This window comes from Oncorhynchus kisutch, linkage group LG10 (assembly GCF_002021735.2).
Source record: "Oncorhynchus kisutch isolate 150728-3 linkage group LG10, Okis_V2, whole genome shotgun sequence".
Classification (NCBI taxonomy): Eukaryota; Metazoa; Chordata; class Actinopteri; order Salmoniformes; family Salmonidae; genus Oncorhynchus; species Oncorhynchus kisutch.
Window position 1 is genome coordinate 58029646 of NC_034183.2, and position 17264 is coordinate 58046909.

General features: G+C 43.4%; 1 protein-coding gene across 1 annotated transcript; it reads left to right on the forward strand.

Moving 5' to 3' along the window:
• Nucleotides 1-11054: 11054 nt before the first annotated feature.
• On the forward strand, nucleotides 11055-16639 carry LOC109897326 (shiftless antiviral inhibitor of ribosomal frameshifting protein homolog). The gene is made up of 9 exons (XM_031834216.1): nucleotides 11055-11483; nucleotides 11959-12094; nucleotides 12794-12843; nucleotides 13010-13069; nucleotides 13393-13434; nucleotides 13577-13732; nucleotides 13961-14064; nucleotides 14155-14315; nucleotides 14501-16639. The coding sequence occupies exons 1-9, from the start codon at nucleotides 11457-11459 to the stop codon at nucleotides 14716-14718; spliced, it is 954 nt and encodes a 317-aa protein (XP_031690076.1). The 5' UTR covers nucleotides 11055-11456; the 3' UTR covers nucleotides 14719-16639.
• The last annotated feature ends 625 nt before the right edge of the window (nucleotides 16640-17264 follow it).

The following is a 17264-nucleotide window of genomic DNA, read 5'->3' on the forward strand; positions in this document are numbered from 1 at the left end:
CATACGCGTGAGGGTGGGGTCAGAATTGTCAATGGGGTTGGAAGTGGACAATGGTACTCCTCAGAGAAGTGTGGTTAGTCCGGTGTTGTTCACCCTAATGATAGATTACATATTTAAGGAGCTGAGACAGGGAGTGGGTGTGGCCTTGTATGCTGATGATTGGGCTGTGTGGAAGAGAGGTGGGAATGTGAAATATGTGATCAAGAAGTTGTGGGAGTAGTGGAAGATTGGTCTCTAACATGCGGGTTTAAAATGACTGTGGCCAAGCCCTGGTTTATGGTGTATTCTAAAGAGAAAGGCTAAAAACGTATATATGGTCAGGATATAGGTACACTCTCCCAAAAGGGTTATTCGGCTGTTCCCATAGGATAACCCAGGTAGAACCCTTTTGGTTGCCATGTAGAACCCTCTGTGGAATGGGTTCTATAGTGCATTTGGAAAGTATTCAGACCCCTTGACTTTTTCCACATTTTGTTACATTACAGCCTTATTCTAAAATTGATTTAACTGTTTTTTCCCCCTCAACAATCTACACACAATGCTCCATAATGAAAAAGTGGAAACAGGTTTTTAGAAGTATTTGCAAATTTAAAAAACAGAAATAACTTATTTACATAAGTATTCAGACCCTTTGCTATGAGACTCAAAATTGAGCTTAGGTGCATCCTGTTTCCATTGACCATCGTTAAGATGTTTCTACAACTTGATTGGAGTCCAGCCCTGGTAAATTCAATTGATTGGACATGATATGGAAAGGCACATACCTGTCTATATAAGATCCCACAGCTAACAGTGCATGTCAGAGCAAAAAAACAATCCATGAGGTCGAAGGAATTGTCTGTAGGATTTTGTCGAGGCACAGTTCTGGGGAAGGGTACCAAAATGTCTTCAGCATTGAAGGTCATCAAGAACACAGTGGCCTGCACCATTCTTAAATGGAAGAAGTTTGGAATCACCAAAACTCTTCCTAGAGCTGGCCACCCGGCCAAACTGAGCAATCGGGGGAGAAGGGCCTTGGTCATGAAGGTGATTAAGAACCCGATGGTGACTCTGAAAGAGCTCCAGATTTCCTCTGTGGAGATAGGAGAACCTTCCAGAAGGACAACCATCTCTGCAGCACTCCACCAATCAGGCCTTTATGGTAGTGGCCAGATGGAAGCCACTCCTTAGGAAAAGGCACATGACAGCCCACTTGAAGTTTGCCGAAAGGCCTCTAAAAGACTCTCAGACCATGAGAAACAAGATTCTCTGGTCTGATGAAACCAAGATTGAGCTCTTTGTCCTGAATATGAAGCATCACATCTGGAGGAAACCTGGCCCCATCCCTACAGTGAAGCATGGTGGTGGCAGCATGAATATCTGCTCCAAAGTGCTCAGGACCTCAGACTGGGGCGAAGGTTCACCTTCTAACAGGATAACGACCCTAAGCACACACCCAAGACAACGCAGGAGTGGCTTCGGGACAAGTCTCTGAATGTCCTTGAGTGGCACAGCCAGATCCCAGACTTGAACCCGATTGAACATCTCTAGAGAGACCTGAAAATAACTGTGCAGCGACGCTCCCCATCCAACCTGACAGAGCTTGAGAGGATCTGCAGAGAAGAATGGGAGAAACTCCCCAAATAGAGGTGTGCCAAGCTTGTAGTGAGGCTGTAATCGCTGCCAAATGTGCTTTAACAAAGTACTGAGTAAAGGGTCTGAATACTTATGTAATTGTGATATCAGTTTTTTAGTTTTGATAAAATTTGCAAAAATTGAAAATGATCTCTTTTTGCTTTGTCACTTTGGGATATTGTGTGTAGATTGATGAGAAAAAAAATAACAATTTAATACATTTTAGAAGAAGGCTGTAACGTAACAAAATGTGGAAAAAGTCAAGGGGTCTGAATAATTCCCGAATGCACTGTGTACGGAACCCAAAGGGGTTCTGCCTGGAACCAAAAGGGTTCTACCTGGAACCAAAAATTGTTCTTCAAAGTGTTCTCCTATGGGGACAGCCGAAGAACCCCTTTAGGTTCTAGACAGAACTGTTTTTTCTAAGAGTCTAGGGTGTCTGAGTTTAAGGATTTAGGTATGTGGTTTGATGAGAGGCTAACGTGGAAGAGACATGTTGAGTATATTGAAATTAAGTGTAGGAAGGTGCTGAACCTCATGAGGGTAGTGGCAGGATATGATTGGGGGTCGAATAGACAAATACTGTTGTATTTGTACCAGGCGTTTATCAGGTCATCTGTGGATTATGGATATGGATCGGCAGCCAAAACTGTACTACAGGGCCTGGATAGGATACAGTCAAGGGCCCTGAGATTGTGTGTGGGTGCCTTCAGGACGACACCTGTTGAAGCATTGCAGGTGAATAGTTGCGATCTGCAACTGAGGATAAGGAGGGACAAACTTGTATTAGTGTACTGGGCGAGGTTGAAAGGGAGTTCAGAAGGACATCCTGCGGTCACGTCACCTGGGGAATGCTGGGAGCGAAGACTGGGTAAGAAGAGGGCATACTGGTGGACAATCGGGCAGAAGGTGGTAGAGTATGGACTGGGGAAGAGAGGGAGAGGGCCGGCAAATACATTGGGGAACGTTCCTCCATGGCTGTTTCTGTGTAGATGTTTTCATGATTGAGGGCAGGAGAGAATTGGGTGACGTGAGACGGTGTGTAGAGTTTTTTTATGATACATGCAGATAGTTCAAATGATCCAGTCAGTGGTAGGCTGGGGGCAGGGGTGTATATCTCAGATTTCAATGTTAGTGTATGTAAGCGGTTAAATTATTATGTGTCGGTATATGCGGACGAGTTGATGACCATTATTATAGGTTTGAGATGGGTGGATAAGGTGAAACCACTCAGAGTGGTGATCTGCTCTGATTCAGCTGCAGTTTTGGATAGTGTGAAGACTGGCAGGTCGGAAAGGTTCGACTTGTTTGTGGAGATGATGGTGCTGTTAATGGGATTGGAGAGGATGGGAGTGGTGGTGAGCTTGTGCTGGGTTCCCGCCCATGTGGGTGTGGAGGGTAATGAGTAGGCCGATGTGGTGGCTAAGAGTGCTGTGAGGAGAGAGGGGGAAGATATTCAAGTCCCGATGGGACACAGGGAGGTCAAGTCCTTGATCCAGGCAAAAGGGCTCGATCTTTTGCAAAGGCAGTGGGATGCTAGTTATAAGGGGAGGACATTTTTTTTGCATGCACCGGTCAGTAAAGGAAGAGGTGGAGAGGATGGGATGTAGGAGAAAGGAAGCTGTGTAGAGTAGACTACAGTTTGGGCACACAGGTTTGAATGCCACGTTGTGGATGATAGGGAGACATGAAACAGATCTGTGTGATGAGTGTTTAGTGGACGAAACAGAGCATGTGTTGATATTTTGTGAACTGTATGACGTACAATATAAGTCAAAAGTTTGGACACACCTACTCATTACAGGGATTTTCTTACATTGTAGAATAATAGACATCAAAACGATGAAATAACCCTTATGGAATCATGTAGTAACCAAAAAAGTGTTCAACAAATATTCTATTATATATACAGTGGGGCAAAAAAGTATTTAGTCAGCCACCAATTGTGCAAGTTCTCACACTTAAAAATATGAGATGCCTGTAATTTTCATCATAGGTACACTTCAACTATGACAGACAAAATGAGAAGAAAAAAAATCCAGAAAATCATTCATTTTTAATGAATTTATTTGCAAATTATGGTGGAAAATAAGTATTTGGTCACCTACAAACAAGCAAGATTTCTGGCTCTCACAGACCTGTAACTTCTTCTTTAAGAGGCTCCTCTGTCCTCCACTCGTTACCTGTATTAATGGCACCTATTTGAACTTGTTATCAGTATAAAAGACATCTGTCCACAACCTCAAACAGTCACACTCCAAACTCCACTATGGCCAAGACCAAAGAGCTGTCAAAGGACACCAGAAACAAAATTGTAGACCTGCACCAGGCTGGGAAGACTGAATCTGCAATAGGTAAGCAGCTTGGTTTGAAGAAATCAACTGTAGGAGCAATTATTAGGAAATGGAAGACATACAAGACCACTGATAATCTCCCTCGATCTGGGGCTCCACGCAAGATCTCACCCTGTGGGGTCAAAATGATCACAAGAACGGTGAGCAAAAATCCCAGAACCACACGGGGGGACCTAGTGAATAACCTGCAGAGTGCTGGGATCAAAGTAACAAAGCCTACCATCACTAACACACTATGCCGTCAGGGACTCAAATCCTGCAGTGCCAGACATGTCCCCCTGCTTAAGCCAGTACATGTCCAGGCCCGTCTGAAGTTTGCTAGAGAGCATTTGGATGATCCAGAAGAAGATTGGGAGAATGTCATATGGTCAGATGAAACCAAAATAGAGCTTTTTGGTAAAAACTCAACTCGTCGTGTTTGGAGGACAAAGAATGCTGAGTTGCATCCAAAGAACACCATACCTACTGTGAAGCATGGGGGTGGAAACATCATGCTTTGGGGCTGTTTTCTGCAAAGGGACCAGGACGACTGATCTGTGTAAAGGAAAGAATGAATGGGGTCATGTATCGTGAGATTTGGAGTGAAAACCTCCTTCCATCAGCAAGGGCATTGAAGATGAAACGTGGCTTGGTCTTTCAGCATGACAATGATCCCAAACACACCGCCCGGGCAACGAAGGAGTGTCTTTGTAAGAAGCATTTCAAGGTCCTGGAGTGGCCTAGCCAGTCTCCAGATCTCAACCCCATAGAAAATCTTTGGAGGGAGTTGAAAGTCCATATTGCCCTGCAACAGCCCCAAAACATCACTGCTCTAGAGGAGATCTGCATGGAGGAATGGGCCAAAATACCAGCAACAGTGTGTGAAAACCTTGTGAAGACTTACAGAAAACGTTTGACCTCTGTCATTGCCAACAAAGGGTATATAACAAAGTATTGAGATAAACTTTTGTTATTGACCAAATACTTATTTTCCACCATAATTTGCAAATAAATTCATTAAAAATCCTACAATGTGATTTTCTGGATTTTTTTCCCTCATTTTGTCTGTCATAGTTGAAGTGTACCTATGATGAAAATTACAGGCCTCTCTCACCTTTTTAAGTGTGAGAACTTGCACAATTGGTGGCTGACTAAATACTTTTTTGCCCCACTGTATATTTTAGATTCTTCAAAGTAGCCACCCTTTGCCTTGATGACGGCTTTGCACACTGCATTCTCTCAAGGAGTTCCCACATATGCTGAGCACTTGTTTGCTGCTTTTCCTTCACTCTGCAGTCCAATTCATCCCAAATCATCTCAATTATGTTGAGGTCGGGTAATTGTGGAGGCCAGGTCATCTGATGCAGCACTCCATCACTCTTCTTCTTGGTCAAATAGCCCCTACACAACCTGGAGGTATGTTGGGTCATTGTCCTGTTGAAAACCAAATGATAGTCAAACTAAGCGCAAACCAGATGGGATCGCGTATCATAGCAGAATACTGTGGTAGCCATGCTGGTCAAGTAGGCCTTGAATTCTAAATAAATCACAGACAGTGTCACCAGCAAAGCACCCCCACACCATCACACCACCTCCTCCATGCTTCACAGTGGAAACCACACATTCAGAGATCATCTGTTCACCTACACTGCGATTCAGAAAGACATGGCGGTAGTAACCAAAAATCTCACATTTGGGCTCATCAGACCAAGGGACAGATTTCTACCGGCCTGATGTCCATTGCTCATGTTTCTTGGCCCAAGCAAGTGTCTTCTTCTTATTGGTGTCCTTTAGTAGTGGTTTCTTTGCAGCAAATCGACCATGAAGGCCTGGTTCATGCAGTTTCCTCTGAACAGTTGATGTTGAGATGTGTCTGTTACTTGAACCCTGTGAAGCATTTATTTTGGCTGCAATTTCTGAGGCTGGTAACTCTAATGAACTTATCCTCTGCAGCAAAGGTAACGCTGGGTCTTCCTTTCCTGTGGCAGTCCTCGGGAGAAACAGTTTCATCATATCGCTGGTTGGTTTTTGCAACTGCACATGAAGAAACTTTTCCAGATTCACTGACCTTCATGTCTTAAAGTAATGATGGACTGTCATTTCTCTTTCCTTATTTGAGCTGTTCTTGCCATAATATGGACTTGGTGTTTTACCAAATAGGGCTATCTTCTGTATACCACCCTTATCATGTCACAAAACAACTGATTGACTCAAACGCATTAAGAAGGAAAGACATTTTACAAATGAACTTTTAACAAGGCACACCTGTTAATTGAAAGGCATTCCAGTTTACATCATGAAGCTGGTTGAGAGAATGCCAAGTGTGCAAAGCTGTCATCAAGGCAAAGGATGGCTACTTTGAAGAATAGAAAATATAAAATGTATTTTGATTTGTTTAACACTTTTTTGGTTACTACATGATTCCATATGTGTTATTTAATAGTTTTGATGTCTTCACTATTATTCTACAATGTAGAAAATAGTAAAAATAATGAAAAATCCTTGACTGAGTAGGTGTGTCCAAACTTTTGACTGGTAATGTAGATTGGGAGAGATTGTGTGAAACGGTTAGAAAGGCTGGATGGATTTGGAGTTTTGGTGGTGTAGTGAGGGGAGTAAAGGGGAGGGAAGTAGTATTTCCCTTTCTTAGAGGAACAGGACTAATGAAGATAATTACATTTTGGTTTGGCTGTGACTGGCCTTACACTCCAGTACAGTAGGTGGTGGTGTATGCACCTTAAAAGTTGGATGCGATCCACCAATCCAATCCCAAAGAAGAAGAAGCAAAGGGGGCTGGTTGGAGCGGTTCACTTGAAAGGGGTTCTGAAGAGGAATCATGGAACAAGAAGAGGAATATTGGGACAGGGACACAGAAATGTGGATTTCTGAGGAGGAATGGAGGCGGAAAAAGAGGAAGAGGTGGTTGAAGAGAATGAGGAAAGTAGAAGTTGGATTTGAATCTGAGGAAGATGGAGATAAAAATGGGATGTTGAGGATGATTGGTGTCAAACAGAGTGAGTCATGAGCCAGACTGAGTTCTAGAGGATAAATTGAAGGAAATGAGGGCGAGATAAGTGAGGTGTGGTGTGGTGAAGAGCTTGACATCGTTGGACATGATAAAAAATCATCTACTGTAATTCAATAGGAGTGACATTTTTGGAGAAAGTGGACCCTTACCCTTTGGCAGATTCATTTGTGGTTTCAGGATGGGTGGGAAAGGAGTTACAGTAGAATCTGTGAAGGTAACCTGAAGTGGACTTTTTCTTTTTGTTTATGTTTCTTCTGACCAGAGGGAGCAGGCGCTCCATGTCACGCAACTTGGGTCAATATCTGTTTCGTGCTTTGCTCTCAGAACAGGGCAACATTGAAAGGAGTGATTTCTGGGATCGCGTTAAGTGTGGCGTTAAGTGTGGCGTTAAGTGTGGCGTTAAGTGTGGCGGTGGGGCAATTGAAGTTGAAGATTCCAGGTGTTTGTGACGCCCGCCGTTTGGTGCGACACAGACCTGGTGGGGAGCATAGTGAAACAGGGGAGTCACTGTCAGTCCTTTTGAGTTTTGAGTCAGAGTCTTAAGTCTGACAAGGTCATGTTAGGATGTATCAGTTATCCTGTTTGAGCTTTGAGTGGGGGTGAGTGGGGGTGTCCCGTCCTCCCAGGCCATTGGCATGGTGTAGGAGCAGATAGGGTCAAAGTAGTGGAATGGGGTTGTGGGTTTTTTAATGAGTGTAGCTGGCAGCTGGGTGTATGAGATTTTTGAGATTTTTACCAATTAAATAGTGTCATATAGTTGTAGCGTTGATTAGTGATGAATGTGTATATATACATATATATATATATATATATATATATATATATATACAGTGGGGAGGACAAGTATTTGATACACTGCCAATTTTGCAGGTTTTCCAACTTACAAAGCATGTAGAGGTCTGTAATTTTTTATCATAGGTACACTTCAGCTGTGAGAGACGGAATCTAAAACAAAAATCCAGAAAATCACATTGTATGATTTTAAAGTAATTCATTTGCATTTTATTGCATGACATAAGTATTTGATACATCAGAAAAGCAGAACTTAATATCTGGTACAGAAATCTTTGTTTGCAATTACAGAGATCATACGTTTCCTGTAGTTCTTGACCAGGTTTGCACACACTGCAGCAGGGATTTTGGCCCACTCCTCCATACAGACCTTCTCCAGATCCTTCAGGTTTCGGGGCTGTCGCTGGGCAATACGGACTTTCAGCTCCCTCCAAAGATTTTCTATTGGGTTCAGGTTTGGAGACTGGCTAGGCCACTCCAGGACCTTGAAATGCTTCTTACGGAGGCACTCCTTAGTACACCCCCCAAATTGGGCCCAATTAGCCATTTTCCCTCCCCAGTGTCATGTGACTCGTTAGTGTTACAAGGTCTCAGGTGTGAATGGGGAGCAGGTGTATTAAATTCGGTGTCATCGCTCTCACACTCCCTCATACTGACTAGTCACTGGAAGTTCAACATGGCACCTCATGGCAAAGAACTCTCTGAGGATCTGAAAAAAATAATTGTTGCTCTACATAAAGATGGCCTGGGCTATAAGAAGATTACCAAGACCCTGAAACTGAGCTGCAGCACGGTGGCCAAGACCATACAATGGTTTAACTGGACAGGTTCCACTCAGAACAGGCCTCACCATGGTCGACCAAAGAAGTTGAGTGCACGTGCTCAGCGTCATATCCAGAGGTTGTCTTTGGGAAATAGAGTGCTGCCAGCATTGCTGCAGAGGTTGAAGGGGTGGGGGGTCAGCCTGTCAGTGCTCAGACCATACGCCGTACACTGCATGAAATTGGTTTGCATGGCTGTCGTCCCAGAAGGAAGCCTCTTCTAAAGATGATGCACAAGAAAGCCTGCAAACAGTTTGCTGAAGACAAGCAGACTAAGGACATGGATTACTGGAACCATGTCCTGTGGTCTGATGAGACCAAGATAAACGTATTTGGTTCAGATGGTGTCAAGCGTGTGTGGTGGCAACCAGGTGAGGAGTACAAAGACAAGTGTGTCTTGCCTACAGTCAAGCATGGTGGTGGGAGTGTCATGGTCTGGGGCTGCATGAGTGCTGCCGGCACTGGGGAGCTACAGTTCATTGAGGGAGCCATGAATGTACTGTGACATACTGAAGCAGAGCATGATCCCCTCCCTTCGGAGACTGGGCCGCGGGGCAGTATTCCAACATGATAACGACCCCAAACACACCTCCAAGACGTCCACTGCCTTGCTAAAGAAGCTGAGGGTAAAGGTAATGGACTGGCCAAGCATGTCTCCAGACCTAAACCCCATTGAGCATCTGTGGGGCATCCTCAAACGGAAGGTGGAGGAGTGTAAGGTCTCTAACATCTACCAGCTCCGTGATGTCGTCATGGAGGAGTGGAAGAGGACTCCAGTGGCAACCTGTGAAGCTCTGGTGAACTCCATGCCCAAGAGGGTTAAGGCAGTGCTGGAAAATGATGGTGGCCACACAAAATATTGACACTTTGGGCCCAATTTGGACATTTTCACTTAGGGGTGTACTCACTTTTGTTGCCAGCGGTTTAGACATTAATGTCTGTATGTTGAGTTATTTTGAGGGGACAGAAAATGTACACTGTTATACAAGCTGTACACTCACTACTTTACATTGTAGCAAAGTGTAATTTCTTCAGTGTTGTCACATGAAAAGATATACTCAAATATTGACAAAAATGTGAGGGGGTGTACTCACTTTTGTGATATACTGTGTATATATATATATATATATATATATATAAGTTATTTTATATACACTGCTCAAAAAAATAAAAATAAAACAGCAGCAGGACCGCTACCTCCGCCTTTGTGCAAGGAGGAGCAGGAGGAGCACTGCCAGAGCCCTGCAAAATGACCTCCAGCAGGCCACAAATGTGCATGTGTCTGCTCAAATGGTCAGAAACAGACTCCATGAGGGTGGTAATGAGGGCCCGACGTCCACAGGTGGGGGTTGTGCTTACAGCCCAACACCGTGCAGGACGTTTGGCATTTGCCAGAGAATTCGCCACTGGCGCCCTGTGCTCTTCACAGATGAAAGCAGGTTCACACTGAGCACATGTGACAGACGTGACAGAGTCTGGAGACAGCCGTGGAGAACGTTCTGCTGCCTGCAACATCCTCCAGCATGACCGGTTTGGCGGTGGGTCAGTCATGGTGTGGGGTGGCATTTCTTTGGGGGGCCGCACAGCCCTCCATGTGCTCTCCAGATGTAGCCTGACTGCCATTAGGTACCGAGATGAGATCCTCAGACCCCTTGTGAGATCATATGCTGGTGCGGTTGGCCCTGGGTTCCTCCTAATGCAAGACAATGCTAGACCTCATGTGGCTGGAGTGTGTCAGCAGTTCCTGCAAGAGGAAGGCATTGATGCTATGGACTGGCCTGCCCGTTCCCCAGACCTGAATCCAATTGAGCACATCTGGGACGTCATGTCTCGCTCCATCCACCAAAGCCACGTTGCACCACAGACTGTCCAGGAGTTGGCGGATGCTTTAGTCCAGGTCTGGGAGGAGATCCCTAAGGAGACCATCCGCCACCTCATCAGGAGCATGCCCAGGCGTTGTAGGGAGGTCATACAGGCACGTGGAGGCCACACACACTACTGAGCCTCATTTTGACTTGTTTTAAGGACATTACATCAAAGTTGGATCAGCCTGTAGTGTGGTTTTCCACTTTAATTTTGAGTGTGACTCCAAATCCAGACCTCCATGGGTTGATACATTTGATTTCCATTGATACTTTTTGTGTGATTTTGTTGTCAGCACATTCAACTATGTAAAGAAAAAAATATTTAATAAGAATATTTTATTCATTCAGATTTAGGATGTGTTATTTTAGTGTTCCCTTTATGTTTTTGAGCAGTGTATTTTTTTTTGTTGCACTTTTTATTTTTGTATAACTTGATTGAACATACACTACCGCACAGTAGGTGGCGAAAGGCACAAACAAAATGTGCAAACGCCATGATACCAAATAATAATAAGAAGAAGTAGCGGGGACTGGTTGTGTGCTCATTGGTTGGTGTGTGTTGGTTTTTACGGTGTGTGGCGTGCGTGGGCGTGTGTGGACGCGTGGTGCGTATGACCAGTCTAATGATACGTTCAAAACAACTCGGAACTGTGAACCCCGAAATCCGACTTCAGCGCATTCAAAACAAATGGGAATTCGCACAAAAAAAACGAGCTCAGGGAAAATGTGATTTGAACGGTCACCCAACTCGGAATTTCAACTCGGGAACTCAGGCCTCTTTCTCGAGCTCCGACTTTTCGCCCTAAAGATCCCTGGCCCAATGATTTGACATCGTATTGTTCCAAGTTCCCAGTGCTTTTGAACGCGGCATCTTATCAAAGTGAAAGTTGTTAACGTTAGTCAACACTGCAACTGCAGCGCTACATGGAAGTATATCGATTGTTGCAAAATATGTTGCCATAGAACGACATACAAGGATAGAAAAAGCCTAGACGATAACAAAATGAGTTCTCTGCAAGATGAATTTGAGGTAGGATACGGTAAACTTAGTTTTCATTTGGCCAATAACACTGTTTTATATGGTCAATTTGTATGCGCCTTTCTTGTTTGTATTGTAGTCCTACGGACCCAATGTTCAATTTGTGTTTTGGTCGATGTGAAACTTTTAACGTTGGATAAGAACTATGTTTTTTTTAATCACATTTCTCATACGTTTAGACTAAACCTAAATAACGTCATCAAACACTATTGAGTTATTACACTTTATAAGTAGGCCTATGTGGTTAGAGAGGACAGGGCAAGAGCAGTGTGTGTTTCATTGTGCGCTGTGTTGTGATCTGTTTTTGAATAAACCATGCCCTTAGGCTCCATTTGCATTTGTTGCAATGTTCTGTCGATCTTCATGTTGAATGTGCCCGATCTTCTATTTTATTTACAACATGATTGAGACCAGCCTGTTCATTTTAGATTCTTATTGTCCTTTTCTTATTTGTCTGTTAACTCAGCTGGAGAAAAGTGTCAGGCGGTTCAGGGAGACATTCCATGGAAAGATAGCGGTGGAAAAGGCAACCTTACTGATGAGACGCTATGCCAACAACCATCAAATGGTCACCTGGGCAGTTATACTGAAGAAAGGCAACGGTAAAGAAATGGTTCACAGTAAATGCAAACCCCAGTCATACCACCATAGGAAACCCCTATGGAGAGGTTTCCAAGACACCAGGTCCTGTACTAAAAAGCTTGTTCACTGGGGATTCTCCATTAAATATGCCCCTTAGTCCAGGAACAGAACTAGGATTCATCTGTCCTGGAAACTATCCTTTAAAGGGGCAATCTGCAGTTGCTACATCCGTTTGTCGGACTTATGCATTTGTGATATGTACCCATTGATTCTTGAAGAATATAACTTATAAATGCCTCGTGAGCTTAGTTCAACTGTCGTAACCCATCAGAACCCAAAATATAAGCTTGTTTTACTCTTGTTTTACTTGTTTTACTCCAAGCTTATAAGTAAGCAAAGTCAATTTAAAAAAAAACACGATACATCTTCAAAACATGGTTAAAACTATCATTTTTATATCATGGATGGTCAGTCCTTGCATCCATAGCTCTGCGTATACATTTAAAAGTGCCTACATTTCTCCAGCATCCCAAAATTTTTTACAGAGCCAGGGGCGAGTAAGACTGTTATTGTTTCAGCTGCTGATGGCCTCTTTAACCTCTATTCAGACATGGTCTCTGGGGGTTTAACAACCAGACCCATTTTATTTGCGTTAAAGGGTTGGCCATGTTGACAATCTAATCTCGGACTCTTTCTCTTTCTCTACTCTTGCCGTGCAGAGCTGGATGAGGAGGACAGAAAATGCTTACAGACGGATCAGGCTGTCAAGGTTACATTAATAAATGCCATACTATTCTCTGTCGCTTTGTGTGTCTCTTTGGCTTAGGGGTGTATCCAGGCGGGTCTGTACTTCTTTAAACATGTGGTCTTTGTGGTCATAAACATGATAGTTCAGTTGTACCCTGACCCTTGACCCACCTCTCTCTCTCTTTCAGAATGTGGTGCAGAGACTCACAGCTGAGGACAGGGAACCTCAGGTCCCTCCTGCACAACAGGTACAACACAGTCACAGTGTCAGTTAGTCCCTCTTTCATTGGGTTAAAGAATCAATGTTCATCAGAAGACATCTGGATATCAGGCATTTCAGCATAATCTCTGTTGATTTTGAAGTTACATATTCCATAACCATATTGGTAATGGGTAATAACACATTGGGAATAGATTTGCGAGCTATTATAACAACACTGTTCAAGGGCTGAAAGAGGGAATAAAACTCCTATCAAATTACATTGGTCCTATATCCAATCTGATGATGAGGTTGGTAAATTGGTTGCCTTGACTATTTCTAATTCTATGACTTACATTGTCTTCCCTACAGCCCCGAGGTAGCAGACAGCCTGAACACGATAATGATATCAAGGTCAGTCATCCACGGGCTATTTTCCCACTTTACTGGTAGTGAAAGAGATTAAGGGTTAAGTGGATGGCTAACTGAAAGGTGTGTGTGCGCATGAGTGCGTCCCTGCCATTATGTGTGTGGCTCGTGTGTGTTGAGTCTTCAGGAGCTGGGAGAGCGTCTGCGGGTCCTGCCTCTCACTGAGAAGAACAAGAGAATGTTTGATAATGCCCAGCGCCACCTCACCCCTTCTGTCCTGCACCAGTTTGCCTGCCAGACCTGTGACAAGGACTGGTGGCGTCGGGTACCCCAGAGGAAGAGGGTAATGCTCTTCCATACATACCCACCTGGTATTCACCGTGGTCTCCACACATTGGTACACTCTGTTTGATGTGCATGCCAAACCCATTCATAATAGTTCAAAAGTATTTCTCCATGCCTGTGTCTGTAACTGTGTTCCTGTTACCTTGTTACTTTGTCTTAGAATGTGTATTTCACATGGCCAGTTCATCTACTAACTGGGGACTCCACTGACTGTCATCTCTCCTAGGTATCTCGCTGTCACCTGTGCAAGAAGAAATATGACCCTGTCCCTTATGACAAAATGTGGGGTATTGGAGAGTTCTGCTGCACCAAATGCACACGCTCCTTCAGGTAAAAACTGGAGCGTCCTGTACATGTGGGATTATAAGACATTATACATGTGATTTAATCTCTATGCACTTGGTTTGATTTGTCCATCAGGGGCTTTGGGAGGATGGATTTGGGCTCCCCCTGCTACTCCTGCCGAACTCTGGTGATCCCAACAGAGATTCTTCCTCCACGCAAGGGAGGGGTAGGAGGAGCAGGACCCAGAAAACCTATCCCACACAGCTGCCTCGCTGAGGACTGTTACAACAGACAAGGTTAAACTACACACGCACGCGCACACACACACACACACACACACACACAGGATTGCTGTACAGTGCAATGTACTGTGGTTTGTAGAGTGTGTTACTACAAACAAGTACCCCCAGATGGCGGCCTTTTACATGGCTGTCTGGCTGCTGGCTCCAGCCAACTAACTGGCCTTGTACTTCCATGCCAGAGCCCCATGTTCCTGGGACAGAGTGTGTCCACCCCCGCAGTCGCCAGAGGAACAGGAAGCCTCGCGTGGTCAATCCCAGCTCCGTCCACATCAGCTCCGGCTCCACCGTCAACACCTGCCTGAGCCAAGGAAGCCTGGAGAACCTATACGACCTCATCATGGATGACATCAGAGAGGAGAGTGAAGAGGACAACCGTAGTGGTAGCAGCAGCAGCTAGAGCAGCACTGATGTTACCAGTGACCAACAGTCGTGAGCAGCTTCCATGCTTCCCCAATGGTGCTTCCAACGCTTACCTTAGGTTCACATTCAGTGTAAGGATGGCATCTCATAGGCCTACTGACATAGTATTGGTTCTACTTTCCTTTCATTTTAAAAACCATGAAAATACAGCTCAATATTCACAACAGTCAGATGATATAAGTGAGATGATAGAACTAGTTTCATGTTTTGCTTTTGTCTTTGTTTATGCTTCTTGAAGTGTTGCCACGTGTTGTTGCTGCTGCTTTGTTAATGTCTGAATGATAAGGGGAGATTGACCGCACTGGCTTCTGCCCATAATTCTGACTTTACTTTTGGTTACCTATTCAGGAGTTAGCTTTCTAGTGATATGTGTGTTCAAATAGATTTGTCATATCAACTTGAACAAGAATATATTATAAAACACAAATAATGCATTTTGGTCCCCCCCCCCCCAAAACACATATAATGCATTATGAAATCTTACTATTATTAATTTTCAATACGACTCGGGTTCAAATCAAATTGTATTTGTCACATGCACCGAATACAACAGGTGAAACGCTTACTTACAAGCCCTTAACCAGCAATGCAGAGTTTTAAAAAAAGTAAGAAAATATTCAAAAACGTAACACAATAAAATAACAATAACGAGGCTATATATAGGGGTTCCCGGTACCGAGTCAATGTGCGGGGCACAGGTTCATTGAGGTAATATGTACATGTAGATAGGGGTAAAGTGACTATGCATAGATAATAAGCAGGGAGTAACAGCAGTGTAAAAACAAAGGGGGGGTCAATGTAAATACTCCGGGTGGCCATTTTGATTAGATGTTCAGGAGTCTTATGGCTTGGGGATAGAAGCTTTTAAGGAGCCTTTTGGATCTAGACTTGGCGCTCTGGTGCCGCTCGCCGTGCGGTAGCAGAGGGAATAGTCTATGATATGGGTGGCTGGATTCTTTCACAATTTTTAGGAGGACAAATCACATACATGCCACCGTGGATTTTAATATATCACTGTAAATAATGTAGAAGATACCTGTACACCAATAAAGCATAATTTATTCTGTTTGTTTAAGAATAACCTGAAAAAAACATTTAAAGTGGGGTTCAAAGTTATTGAGAAAGATTGACAAAGATAAGCAATATTGACTTTATTAACTAAAGAATTCAAATACTGAGCTATATTGAATGCGCAAAAAATAGGGAAATTATTATTTTATACTAATAATACAATTCCTCAGAGAAAGAGATGTTATTTAACATGTAATATTTTTTCTCTCTCAAAAGGGTAGTGGTCAAAATGATTGACATCCCTAAAAGATTCTAATAAATAAAATAGTCAAAGGTTTTGTATTTGGTCCCATGTCCCTAGCACACAATGACTACATCAAGCTTGTTACGACAAACTTTTTGGATGCATTTGCAGTTCGTTTAAGTTGTGTTTCAGATCATTTTGTGACCAATAGAAATGAATGGTAAATCATGTATTGTGTCTTTTTGGAATCACTTTTATTGTAAATAAGAATATATTGTTTCTAAACACCTCTACATTAATGTGGGTGCTACCTTGATTGCGGGTAATGAATCGTAAATAATGATGAGGGAGAAAGTTACAGAGGGACTAAAGGTATAACATTGGATGGTCTACATGTATATACTACCTCAATCAGCCTGACTAACTGGTGTCTGTATGTAGCCTCTCTACTTTTATAGCCTGTCTTTTTACTGTTGTTTTATTTCTTTACCTACCTATTGTTCACCTAATACCTTTTTTGTACTATTGGTTAGAGCCTGTAAGTAAGTATTTCACTGTAAGGTCTACTACTGTACACCTGTTGTATTCAGTGCACGTGACAAATAAACTTTGATTTGATTTATCATTGGATGGTCAATTATCATTTTGACTAAGTTTTTGTGAAGATGTCCCATCTTGATTACTGTCCGGTAATATGGTCAAATGAAGCAGAGAAAAACCTAGCAAATCTGCAGCTGTTTGAAAACAGCAGCACGCCTTGCCCTTACAGTGCATTCGGAAAGTATTCAGACCCCTTGACATACAGTACCCCGTAATGAAAAGGCAAAAACAGGTTATTAGACATTTTTTCTCATTTATAAAAAATACAAAACTGAAATATCACATGTACATAAGTATTCAGACCCTTTACTCAGTACTTTGTTGAAGCACCTTTTGGCAGCAATTACAGCCTCGATTCTTCTTGGGTATGACACTACAAGCTTGGCACACCTGTATTTGGGGAGTTTCTCCAATTCTTCTCAGCAGATCTTCTCAAGCTCTGTCAAGTTGGATGGGGAATGTCGCTGCACAGCTATTTTCAGGTCTCTTCAGAGATGTTCGATCTAGTCCAAGTCCGGGCTCTGGCTGAGTCACTCAAGGACATTCAGAGACTTATCCCGAAGCCACTCCTGCATTGTCTTGGCTGTGTGCTTAGGGTCGATATCCTGTTTGAAGGTGAACCTTCACCCGAGTCTGAGGTCCTGAGTGCTCTAGAGCAGGTTTTCATC